This window comes from Natator depressus, chromosome 12 (genome assembly GCF_965152275.1).
Source record: "Natator depressus isolate rNatDep1 chromosome 12, rNatDep2.hap1, whole genome shotgun sequence".
Taxonomy (NCBI): domain Eukaryota; kingdom Metazoa; phylum Chordata; order Testudines; family Cheloniidae; genus Natator; species Natator depressus.
Genome location: NC_134245.1, coordinates 37,369,157 through 37,381,534, shown reverse-complemented (window position 1 = coordinate 37,381,534; position 12,378 = coordinate 37,369,157). Strand labels below are relative to the sequence as shown.

General features: G+C 47.9%; 1 protein-coding gene across 4 annotated transcripts in view; it reads left to right on the top strand.

The window, feature by feature from the left end:
- KIAA0513 (KIAA0513 ortholog) overlaps positions 1-12,378 on the top strand; it is a 90,465-nt gene that overhangs the window by 65,592 nt on the left and 12,495 nt on the right. For all 4 annotated transcript variants that reach the window (XM_074968880.1, XM_074968881.1, XM_074968882.1 and 1 more), the window contains 4 exons: positions 2,784-2,991; positions 4,422-4,462; positions 4,992-5,079; positions 5,587-5,664. In XM_074968880.1, coding sequence (XP_074824981.1) covers positions 2,784-2,991; positions 4,422-4,462; positions 4,992-5,079; positions 5,587-5,664 — 415 coding nt within the window. The remainder of the gene's footprint in view (positions 1-2,783; positions 2,992-4,421; positions 4,463-4,991; positions 5,080-5,586; positions 5,665-12,378) is intronic.

Below are 12,378 nucleotides of genomic sequence, written 5' to 3'. Positions count from 1 at the left end.
TGCAGAATAAGTGTGAGGGTGGGGTGTTAGAACAGATGTGTATTCACTCGGAGGGGCACAGCTGGCTCTAGGATGATGCCCCTAATCCCAAGGGGAAACATCTGTTTAATTTGAGATTGGGAGGCAGTCACTGAGAATGGTATCTGCTGAATTTTCGAACTAAAGTTTAAAAAACTAAAGGTCAAAGTTTTCAAAATTAACTAGTGATTTGTGGGTAGCAAACCTGAGACACTTCAGCGGCTTGATTTTTCAGAGTGGGGGGGGGGCCTCAGGACCTCCTTAAAATCAGGCCTCCTTCCTGGGTCTCTGGTTGGATGCCCAGAAACTGAGGCACCCCCAATCACTAGTCACTTCTGAAAATCTTGGTCTAAATCCAACGTACTGTTAAACAGGGAACTCTTCAGCCTTCGGAGCTATTTTCAACAGAAAACTGTGTCCATTTAAAAAACAGGAGCTTCCTCGCTTCTCTCTCTCCTTGTCCATGTTCCTCTGGCTGTGTGTGCTGCTCCTGCCCCAAATGCCCAGCGCGGAGGTGGAATTGGTATCGCAGTCACTGGCATGAGCAGAGCGGTGTTTGGGAGCCTGGCGTTGTTATGGCATTGAGGGGGTCTTCCCTCTCTTCCTGTGCATGACTGTCATTAATGCTACTGTGAGTTATGTATATGCAGAGAGAGGGGAGCATGTTTCTCAGTGTATCGTGTGTGCTCCAGATGTCCCAGTCTGGCAGCTCATGGCTGCTTTAAACCCCTTGGTGCTCAGTGTCTTACCACAAATGCCCAAGGGGGGAGAAACTCCAGTGTGTCCTTGTCCATTCAACAGAAGAGATGTCATCTGGTATTACAGCAGTGCTTGGCTCTTGGGATGCTGGGAGCCAGGACAGATAAATATTGAAACCTGGGTCTGCGGCGCAAGCTTTCTCTACCCGCAGTAGAAGGGGAATCCGGCTGCTGTAAACACTCTCTTTATTATTAGAGGGTCCCCGTTCCTGTGTGTTTGGCCAGGACACACACACATTCTAAGGCCAGTGTCGTCAGCTCAGCACAGCGTGATGGGGTCATGGCAGTGCTGCGCGATTGAGTTTGCTCCGTTTCAAAGTTTGCGAGCACAGGTTAAAACGGACTCGTGAGGCTCAACGATTCCCCCTGTATGGAACCCAGGCTCCCCTGATTCTGCTGAGCTTGGCGCTTTTCAAATAAGAAATCAATGTCCAGTGACAGCTTTTTTTTTTTTTTCTTCACCATGACTGGGGCCAGCTTCTTGTAATTGCTGAAAGAAAAGGGGTACTTGTGGCACCTTAGAGACTAACCAATTTATTTGAGCATAAGCTTTCGTGAGCTACAGCTCACTTCATCGGATGCATACTGTGGAAAGTGTAGAAGATCTTATTATATACACATAAACCATGAAAAAATACCTCCTCCCACCCCACTCTCCTGCTGGTAATAGCTTATCTAAAGTGATCACTCTCCTTCCAATGTGTATGATACCAGCAGGAGAGTGGGGTGGGAGGAGGTATCTTTTCATGCTTTGTGTATATAAAAAGATCTTCTACACTTTCCACAGTATGCATCCGATGAAGTGAGCTGTAGCTCACAAAAGCTTATGCTCAAATAAATGTTAGTCTCTAAGGTGCCACAAGTACTCCTTTTTGCGAATACAGACTAACACGGCTGTTACTCTGAAACCTGTAATTGCTGAGTTTCTCTGAATCGCTGTTCCTGTCCCTCTGCCAGCTAGAGAATACTATTAAACTGTCTTAGAGAGTGGAGATGGGCTCATGCGGCCTTGTAGCACAGTGAGAGGGTGATTAGTTTGTCCTAAAGGAAATAGATGGGGAGCCTATTGGGAGACCCTGAGCCATGTGGGGGCTGGAGAGTGAGGGGCTTATCTCCGTGTGGAGAATGTGGAGGAGAGGGGAAATGGCATTCATAAAATATCCGGTGGGTTGCTGGAAGGAATGTTCCTCTAGATCAGTGGGTTCTCAACGAGGGGTACATGCAGACGTCTTCCAGGGTGCACATCAACTCATCTAGATATTTGCCTAGCTTTACAACAGGCTCCCTAAAAAGCACTAGTGAAGTCAGCACAAACTAAAATTTCATATAGACAAAGACTTGTTTATACTGCTCTATATACTATATCAGCAGTTCTCCAACTGTGGGCGAGTTCGTTTTAATGGGGTCGCCAGGGCCAGTGTTAGACTCGCTGGGGCCCAGGGCAGAAAGCCAAAGCCTGAGCCCCACCACTCAGGGCTGAAGCCCGAGATTTTACGTGTGGTGGAACTTGGGGGTACGCAAGACAAATCAGACTCCTGAAAGGGGCACAGTCATCTGGAGCCACTGCGCTAGATCTCAGACCAGTGATGTCCCAGCACCCCCAGAGCCTCCGCTGCAAATCGAGCGGCTGTTCCCCGTCTGACTGTTCTTGCAGCAGCCAAGAGAATCTCTCTGCTCTCTAGCTGTGAGGATGCCAAACCCCTGAGCCGTCTGTCTTGCACCACCTGTTGGTTCAGGAGATGCTAGCCATCATACACACGCTGTTGGCTTTAAAGTGAAGGATGCATCCCGGCGAGGCGGAGATGCTGACATGGGGGATTTGCCTTGTTGGTTTAGTCTCCATGTGGCTAAAAACGTGGTGTCTTTGTCCCCTTTCTGGGAGTAAGGACTTGAGGCGCTTGTAGCTAAAGCTGTGCACCCACCTTTGCAGTAGGGAGCAGCCTAGATTGGGTTCTCCTGGGATCCCTTAAAAGAGCCATTTCTAGAAACCTCCCGTTTCTCCTGTAGGTAAAGCCCAGGTGCTGCCCTCAGAGGCGAAGGAGAAGCCCATGGGGAGTATCGACTCGTACCTGAAGTCCGCAAACAGCTGGCTGGCTGAGAAAAAAGACATTGCAGAGCGACTCTTGAAGAACACGTCAGCGAAGACTGAGAATGTGAAGGGCTTCTTCGGGGGGCTGGAAACCAAGCTCAAGGGACCCATGGGCAAAAAAAGCGAGTGAGTTTTGCTGCATCAGTGCTCGAACGCCCTGCGTAGGGGGCGGGTGCTATGGGCTGGACAAACAGGCCGTGCCAACCACGTGGCCGTCAGCCAGACACATGCGCGTGCTATCTGGGATAGGACAGGCGACCTCCTGCCCTGAAAGCAGGTGCCTCTACTCAGCTGGCTAAAGGAAGACCTCAGTTACCTGTCAGGGCTTTATCTTCCCTCTACCATGTTCACCCAGCTCTGCAGTCACTAGAGCCTGAGACAGACACATGGATAGGTATGCTTCCATTCAGCACAAGGGCCCTAGATCTGTGAGAGCTCCTAATTCAGGCTCCCCAGTTGTAGCTCTTAACATTACATGGGCTTCTCTGGAGTGAGACCTGGATGTCTGTCCTTATCTGCGTGCTGAGACAGGTGGGCTCTGGAGATGGATTTCTTTGGGCGTAGAGCAGTGGTTCGCAAACTGCTCTGTGGACCATCAACAGCCCAGAGAAGAACGTGCCAGTGTGCGGAAGAGATTTGGCAGGCCACGTGCTGTGCCTCATTTCCAGCCCGTAAAGTTCCTTAAACTACAAATGCACTAAACGCCAGCGAGGTGATGTTTGACCACCAATGGGAGCGGAGGCAGGAGGCCCATGTGATCACAAATAGGCATGCAGGTGTCCCCAAGACACCCTCTCCATTTAGATGTGACTCCCTCAGTGTGGGGAGGGATAGCTCAGTGGTTTGAGCATTGGCCTGCTAAACACAGGGTTGTGAGTTCAATCCTTGAGGGGGCTATTTAGGGATCTGGGCCAAAAATTGGGGATTGGTCCTGCTTTGAGCAGGGGGTTGGACTAGGTGACCTCCTGAGGTCCCTTCCAGCCCTGATATTCTACGATTCTATGAAAGCGTGAGAACGCCCAACACGGAGAGAAGGGTAACAACCTTCCAGGGGCTTTCTGACTGATTGCCCCAACTCTGCAAGGGTGGTGATGCCAGAGTGTTCTCCAACGATTAGTCATGGGACCAGAAGTCAGGAGAGCTGGATTGCATTCCTGGCTCTGCTGCGGACTCCCTGGGTGACCTTGGGCAAATCAGCCAGCCTCCCTGTGCCTTGGTTTTCCAATCTGCAGAATGGGGATAGTATGCTTGCCTACTTCAGAGAGGCAAGTGGGGCTGCAAAGCGCTGGGAGACATTCTGGGGAATAGCCTGCTTGGGCATGAAGTTACTGAGAGAAACTCTCCCAAGGGCTCCAGTGTACTTTGGCCATGGCTAGCACCTCTCAGTCAGTCTCTTGTCTCACCACTGCGTCTCGCCCCAGTGGCTGTGATGGGGGAGGTGGATGCCAGCAGGCTGAATGGGTTAGTTATGTGGGCTGATAGGAGGGGGAGCTGGCTGCTGTAGGGCATCGGTTTCTGAGAGGGCGGAGCTGACTGGCACGGTTTCTTTGCTGTAGGGAGGGGGAAGACAAACCGAAGGAGAAGCTGCGGAAGACAGGTAAGCAGCGCGGCCGCAAACCAATGGCTTTAGCAAAGGGATCCCCAGGACCTTAGGGTGGGGCGCAGACACGGTGTGAAATGCCCTGGCTCAGCCAGCGTCATGTAAAGTGACTGGGAGAGTGAAATTGCCATGGGGAATGACTGACAACTTCTCAGTGCGGTTTGCAGAGGCACTTCAGGAAGCTGCAGAGAAACCAGAGGAAGTTTTTCCAATCCATTGTTCAGCACAGTAGCATTCTTTGGATGCTGAATGTAACCTGCACACACACACAGTGTGGTGCGTCCTCATATAGAGGTTTGAGTCTGTTACTGCCCCTGAGCTAATGGACCTGCTCCTTTAGCTCAAGTAGCAGCCATGAGGTTGAAAAACAAAGACGATTAGGGATGGTCTGAGTGGATTTTTTTTTTTCCTCGCTACCTCGGGGTGACTGCTTGGGGGGTGGGGTGAGTAGCTGAGCAGTACTAAGTTTGTGTTCGTACAGCTCAGCCTCCTCACAGCCTTGGTGTGCAACTCTGCTTCCCGACAGTTTCCTTGTACAGCCCCGAGGAGGAGGAAGAGGAGAAGAAGGGAGAGAAGATCTATTTATATATGCATCTGAAGCAGCAGCCTATCTGGTAAAGACTGGTTATCCACCTTCAGCTGGAGCACTGTGCCTGGTACCTCTGAGTCAGCTGGCATTAGCATCCACTTGCAGAGCACCAGCAGTATGAGGGGGAACCCAGGCCCTGTGCTGCTCAGAGAGCAGTGCCCAGCGCTGGTCCTGCCATGCTGGCTGAGTGACATGCTGCCGTTCCCCATAACTCAGCCATGTGCCTGATCCAAGTATTCTACTCTTCACGCATGCAAAGTTGACTTTGCCTTTCCCCTACCCCCAAAACAATGAGATCTGTCAACGCAGCCACTGACCAAAACCCCCCAAAACCAGGAATTAACAGCTCAGTAAAGCTGACTTCTCTTTGCAGCATGCTGTGTGCATAGAAGCCAAAGGCTGAATCTGTGTGGAAGGCACTTCGGCAGGACCCCGCGTACGAATGCCCCGCGGTCGCTCGGAGGTGCGCTGGGGTGCGGTCGTGTTCTCCCATGCAACACGCGGTCTCCAACGCTTTCTCCTTGTTTTGTAGGCACACCCTGAGATTTTGGAATGCAGCCTTTTTCGATGCTGTCCATTGCGAGAGGAGGAAGAGATCTCCCACCACCAGGTAGGGCGTGAACATTAAATCCTGGCTGCCCTTGGCAAGGGAGAGCTGGAAGGCAGGGGGAAAACTGCCCATGTTTCACTCTCAAACTCCCCAGCCCCACCAACAGTGGAGATGACAGGTTAGACCCTTCCCGCTGCAGCTGTTTGCTGAGAAGTCCACCCAGCGGATAGCTGTTTAAATCCTGCTGCACTGCGAAGACAGTTGCCATGGCTAATGCTAGAAATTAACTGCATGAAGGTCCGAGGTGCTTGGAATCCCGGGTGGAGCGTTAGGGGGGAGGAGTACAGTGAAAGGAGCCTGCCCCCTCCTCCAGGCGTTCTTTCTGAAGGCCCTTTCTCTGTACTTGGCGCAGAGCATAGAGGGGCTTGGTTATCATAGGCTTAGATGGGTTCAGCTGTGCAGTTCCCATGGCTGTTACAGAGGCCATGTGCCTTTGGGACAGGAGAAATCCATTGAAATCATCTCTCCAAAACAGCTATGTTTGTATAGCAAATAGATCATGATCAGTCTCCTTTTACTTACCTGCCAAGACCTGAACCCAAGGTCCTGCTTTCGCCCTGCCACTGTTGACCTGATCTACCGAAACAGAAGCAGATTGCAGGGAAATGCTCTGCCTTACGTGTTTGATTACAAGACTGCTATGGAAGTAGAACCCTGAGCTTGAGTCTAGGCAGCTAAACCAAGGAAATAATACATTTTCCAGTGTTCTTTTTGAATATAGATACATGTGTAATTTAAGTCTAAACATTTATCCTGTTGAGGATTTGGGATCTCAGAGCTTTTCTTGTTTTTAAGTGCTTTTAAAGGGACACAGTTGCAGAGCTTCGGTCCAAAATCTAGTAAGGTTTTTTTCTGTTTTATTTACTTTTTTAAATGCAAGTCTTACAAGAGCTGCGTTAATAGAGACCTTTCAGGGAAATGATAAAATTATATGGGAGGTTTCGTTGCTAGGATTGCAAAATCCTCTGTAGTGTTGGGAAAGGGCAGTGGCAGCATGGTACAGGCAGAGGAGAAGTAGAAATGAAATCGACTCAGAAGAGAAGTGAAATTCGCCTTTCAAGTTACTCAATTAAATGTTGAAATAAGCTTCATAAATGGTGAGGAATCAATTTGTTTTTTAAAATTCTCTCTGACTTAGTCTTCTGAAATGTTGCTTATAACAGAAGGTGGGGTCACTTACTTTAAAAGATATTTTTTTTAACCTGACAATGTCCCTTTAAGAAAGATAGCATGGTGATGTGCATAAGGCACTGGATTGGGAGTCCGGAGACCTGGCTTCTGTTCCTGCTCTTCCACTGACTCAGTGTGTGACCTTGGGTGAAGCAGGTCTTTGCCACAATTTCCATACCTGTGAAATGGGGACAATGCTTCCTTACCTTTGTAGAGTGCTTTGAGATCTGTGGTTGAAAAATGCCAAGTGTTGCAATCTAGGACTCAGCTACTTACCAGATATGAAGTGCCCTGATGGACTGGAAAAGATTGGCATGTTTTCAGTACTTTTTAAACAGAGACCCATGAAAGATTCTACTGAACATTAATACAACTTGCATTTATGAAGCATGAAATTAGCAGCAGCGAGTGTCTCGCAAGGCCATGTGCCTTTGGCAGCTGCTCTGTGATGAGAATGCCTTTCTGAGCTAACCGGATGGCTGATTTTCCTTGTCGGCAAAAACAAAACATATTTGTAATTCATACGTTTTCTGAGCTGTGGCCAGGGGTATTGCAAATATTGCTGAGGTTTTGAAAAGCTGCAGCGTCTCATGTGGCACCTCTGGGAAGGTAGGAAAGGCCAGCAGCGTAATGTGAGCCTTTGCACGGCTTGTTGAATGAAAATATAAATCCTAGCAGGGAGAGCAGATTTAAAATGAGCAGCGTCCTGCAACTCACTTTGGGACACTGTAACAATATCAGATTCAGTGGCTTACCTTTTAGCTTTAATTAAAGGACAGTCCGAAATCAACAGAAAGCATCGCGGTGGTTTTGTTATAGCAGCTCCAAGGAAGGCCAAGGGGAAGTCCTCTAGACTCAGAGTAACATTCTGCGTTGGTTGAGCCCTTCTGTATCAATATCCCTTCGTTCAAACCTTGTACCCAGTGGGTGATTGGCCATGGTAGAGTCAAGTTTCTACAAAAGGGGCTTTGAGTATCCCAGATAGACCCAAGGGTGTTGTTCACAAAGGCATTTCTGGATCTTCATCCATGGCTGCTTGTGCAGCAAGCTGACCTGTAAGGCTAAACCTTACTGTGTTTGACAAACTCTGGTCGCGCTGGCTTGAGGGGCGGTAGCTCGGGAATCTAAGCCTCAGGCTGGCAATTCCAAGATTCCCCCTGGAACTGCAGTTTCAACTCTTGTTTCAGCTCCTCATTCTTTCATGGCACATGTACAGTGAGGGCTATGCTGATTGGGAGTGAGACCTTAACCCCCTGTGTCCACGCCCCACAGGCAGGACGCTAATTCATGGGAGAGGAATGGTTTGTCCTACTGTCTTAGCCCGAATGGCCCCTACTGGTACATCTCCCCATGCTGTTATGCAGCGTGCTGTGCCCACCCCAGAGCTGCATGCATTTCTCTGGCGCACACGTCTAGTTTGCAAAGTGTTTCCCCTTCCTGAGGCATGAAGGGCTCAGGCTGCTGTAGAAGTCAAACGTTAAGAAATGGACACAGTATTTTAGTGACTGACCTTTGTCAGAAGGCAACTGGAAGGTGGGGCCATAAACTCCGCTCCCAGTCAGTCAGTGCCTGGGTACTGTGGGGTGTTTGCATGTGTGCTGTCACTGGTACCTAGAGACAGACAGACAGACACACACACCCTACTTCCCTTCCCCTCCCTTCCCTTCTGTTGTGGGGAAGGATATAAGTTGCACTCTTGGTATGTATGGCACCAAGGCTTTTTGTGGCATCATTAAGCCTCAAACTGGGCTAATTCCCACTGCAGCTTTGTAGCGTTCTGTTAACACTACCATCTCGCTCCCCCCTGCACACAACTCTGATGAAGGGTCTCCAGGGTTTCAGCAGCTATGCAGGGATGTGTGCTTTCTAGCATGGGCTAGGGCGTCATTCAGAGACTCCTACGGGGTATAAGAAAGCAGGGTACATTGCCAACTCGGGGTAAGGCAGGAATGACTTAGCCTAATTTGTGGTATTGGTTAGAAACTGTCCAAGACATAAGTGATAACGTGAAGGCCCTTTTTCTAGTACTCAAGCCAAAATTGAACCCTAACGTTTGTAGGTGCGGTACTTGATGGGAATGCATTACACCTGCTTACACCGGAGGTGCATTTGACACTCATTCCTGTTTGTAGACAGGAATCCAGAGGTAATGGATTGAATCTTGAGTCTAAATCTCCTTGGAAACTCTTCTCACTTTGTCCCCATAGTTTTTTTTAAAAGCGGTTGCTTCTCAGCAGTCCTTGTTAATTTTCCCCCAGTGGAAGGTCATCCCCCTATTGGAATTAACTTAGTAACCACTTGGGGGACCCAGCTCTTCATTCTTACTGCTCTGTAAATGCTATGCTAAACTCTGCTACCGAAACTTTGCTGTAAGGAACCTTCTAGTGTTACACACATCTCCTGGGGACTGAGATTCCCCGGGTGAACATAAGCAGCTTTGGTATGCTGTAAACATACCCTATGGTTATAGCTCTGGGCAGTAGTTTTGTCACTGAAAACTTCAAGATAAGTCCTAGGCTGATCAAAGAAAATTCCCAAATCAGACAGACAGCAGGATAAAGTTATTTCCTCTCCATTAGTGACTTAGGAGGATGTTAAACATCATCTATGAGGCATAAACATATTTCAATTAGCAGGTCCAGATAACTTCACCCAAGAGTCCTAAAAGAGTTGGCTGAGGAGATTTTCTGGGCTGTTGATGTTAGATATTTAATAAACATTGTAATATCAGGGAAATTCCAAAAGATTGAGAGAATTCTAATGTTGTGGCAGTATTCAAAAAGGGCAAGCACGAAGACCCAGGTCAGGCCAATTAACCTGGTATCCGTCCTGGACAAAATAATGTAAAAGTTGATATGGAACTGAATTAAAGGATAGGAATATAATTAATGCGAGTCAGCAGGCTTTCATGGGAAATAGATCTTGTCAAACAAACCTGATTTAATTCTTTGAGATTACAAATTTGGTTGATAAAGATTACTGCGTAGATAATACATTTAGGCTTTTGTAAGGCGTTTGATGTGGTACTGCATGATATTCTGATTAATAAATTAGCACTATAGAATATCAATGAAACGCACATTAAATAGATTAAGAACTGACTGACAGATCTCATAAACCATCTGTCAGCGATGAATCATTGAGAAGGTATGTTTCTAGTAGGATTCCTCAGGCAGCGGTACTAGGCTTGACACTATTCAACATTTTTATCAGTGATGTAGCAGTAAATATCCAATTGCTTTCGATAAAATTTTCAGATGACAGAAAGATTGGCAACTACAGATGAGGAGAGGGAAGTTATACAGAGAGATGTGGATCGGTCGGTAAACTGGACCCATTCAAGCAAAGTGTGTTTTAATACAGCCAAATGCGAAGTCTAGGAACAAGGAACGAGGGCCAGACCTGCGGAATGGGCGAGTGTATCCCGGAAAGCAGTGACTCAGAAAAGGGTTTCTGGGTCAGAGTGGACAAGCACTGAACAGGAGTTCCCAGTGCAAGGCTCTGGCCAAAAGGGCTGGTGCTATCCATGAATGTATAAACAGGGGAGTAGCTCTGGGGATGTGATTTTATCTCTGTATCTGGCACTGATGAGACCGATACTGGAACGCTGCACACAATTGTGATCACATTTTTAAAAATATGTTGAAAAAATTGGAGAGGGTGCAGAGAACCGTTTCAAAAAGGAATCAACGGCTGAAGAAAATGCCTTGCCATAAGAGACTTGGAGGTCAGTCTGTCTAGCTGATCACAAAGAAGATTGAAAGATGACTTGATGACAGTGTATAAATGCCTTCCTGGGTGCCAAAGGGCTCGTTAATCCAGTAGAGAAAGGCCTAAGGAAGCTGCAGCCAGACCAATGCAAAATGGGAATTAGGCACAAATTAACAGTGAAGGTGATTTACTATGGGAACAAACTACCAAGGGAAGTGATGGTTTCTGCATCTCTGGGTGTCTTCCAGTGAACAGTGGCTACCTTTCCGGAGGGTAAGCTTTAGCCAAATGCAAGTTGTTTGGTAGAACGCAAGCGTAACTGGGTGAAATTGAATAGCCTGCGATATGAGCAGATCAGGCTAGATGATCCTGTCCTGTCCTGTCCTGTCTGGCCTTAAAATCTATGAATCCATGAATATAGTTAAAATATAAAAGCTGACAAGCCGGATTTTCTTCTTTTCAAAAAGAAAAGAATTCATTTGAGATCCAAACCCCCCAACAGGTGAACTCTGCAGACGTGCAGCAGTCTGAGCATTGCACGTGAGTTTCTGGTCTTGGAAAAGAATATTGTATATTCCTAAATTGGATCCCGTGCTCTATCCAGGCACTTCTGTAGTTGACTGTGAACATGCTGCAGATGTGCAGTTGGCTGATGAACGCCATGCAAAGACAAGTGGTTGCCAGGATCACATTGCACATGGCCACAGTTTCCAAAATTTAGCATGCAAACTGCTGAGACACCTTAGTCCTGGCAGGGCTCGGAGACAGCCAGATCTGCTGATCGCAGCCCTTCAGACAGGGACGGCACAGTCTCTACAACTAAAATAAAACCACTGCAAGTCTTTTAAAGTTAGAAATCAGGGAGCGAAGCAACAGGCTTGGTTCCGGCTCTGCCTGCTCCGTGTGGATGCAAGGTAAGGTGGCATGCAGACGTGGCACTCACTGCTTCATAGAGAGGAATGAGATGAAAATAGGGTGAGTTACCTCTGAATGGCACAAGAAGAGATTCACCAGTAGCTGCTTATCATAGCAACCAGTGATTGATACATTCAGAATACCGGTTCTGTACCTATTTCAGGGTTTCTCCTATGGGATTGAATGCCTCCGGCATCTCACGTGTGCAATGGATTGTAAAGGGAATCGTGACACAGTGAGGCTGCAGCTTCCTTTCATATAATTGTGATGGAGGATTGAATCTGAGCAATCAAAGCAGGCCCTGGCCTTCTGTCCTTTTCCCCGGAGCTATAGAGGGGCTTGATGCAGAAATCACATGCAGATGTAAAACCCCTTCAGGATTTACAGCCCTTCTGGCCTGGCCTGTGGTGTGGATGTCTGTTTCTAAAGATCTCTGTGCTTTAAAGATCACAGTTGCATTTCTGTAGGCACTGTGAGATTCATCTTATTACACCTTGGGCTCTTCATTCTCAAAGCATTTTACAAACATTAATCTTTGCAGATCCCTGGGAGGCAGGCAAGCATTCTCATCCCCGTGGTACAGGTTGGGAGACTGAGGCGGAGGGAAGTGATTGTGTCAGGGACGGGATTAGAACCTCCAAGCTCCTGGCTCCCAGTCCAGTGCTCAGACCAAGTCTCTCACCATGTTATGTAGTTCCTTGTATGGTCTCCAGTGCATAACATGAAAAGGGCTTAAACTAGTCCATTGCATTCCTCGGTAGCGACAGTGTCGGTGCCTCAGTTAGGGTTTGGCTCAGCAAAGAAAGGGCGCGATCTTGATGTCGTTCATTTTCTCAGGCATTGGTTCAGACTGGGTTCTGGTCTCCTGGTTACTCCCTAGGGTCTGGCCTACTCTGAAGTCCTGACTGAGTGTGTGTC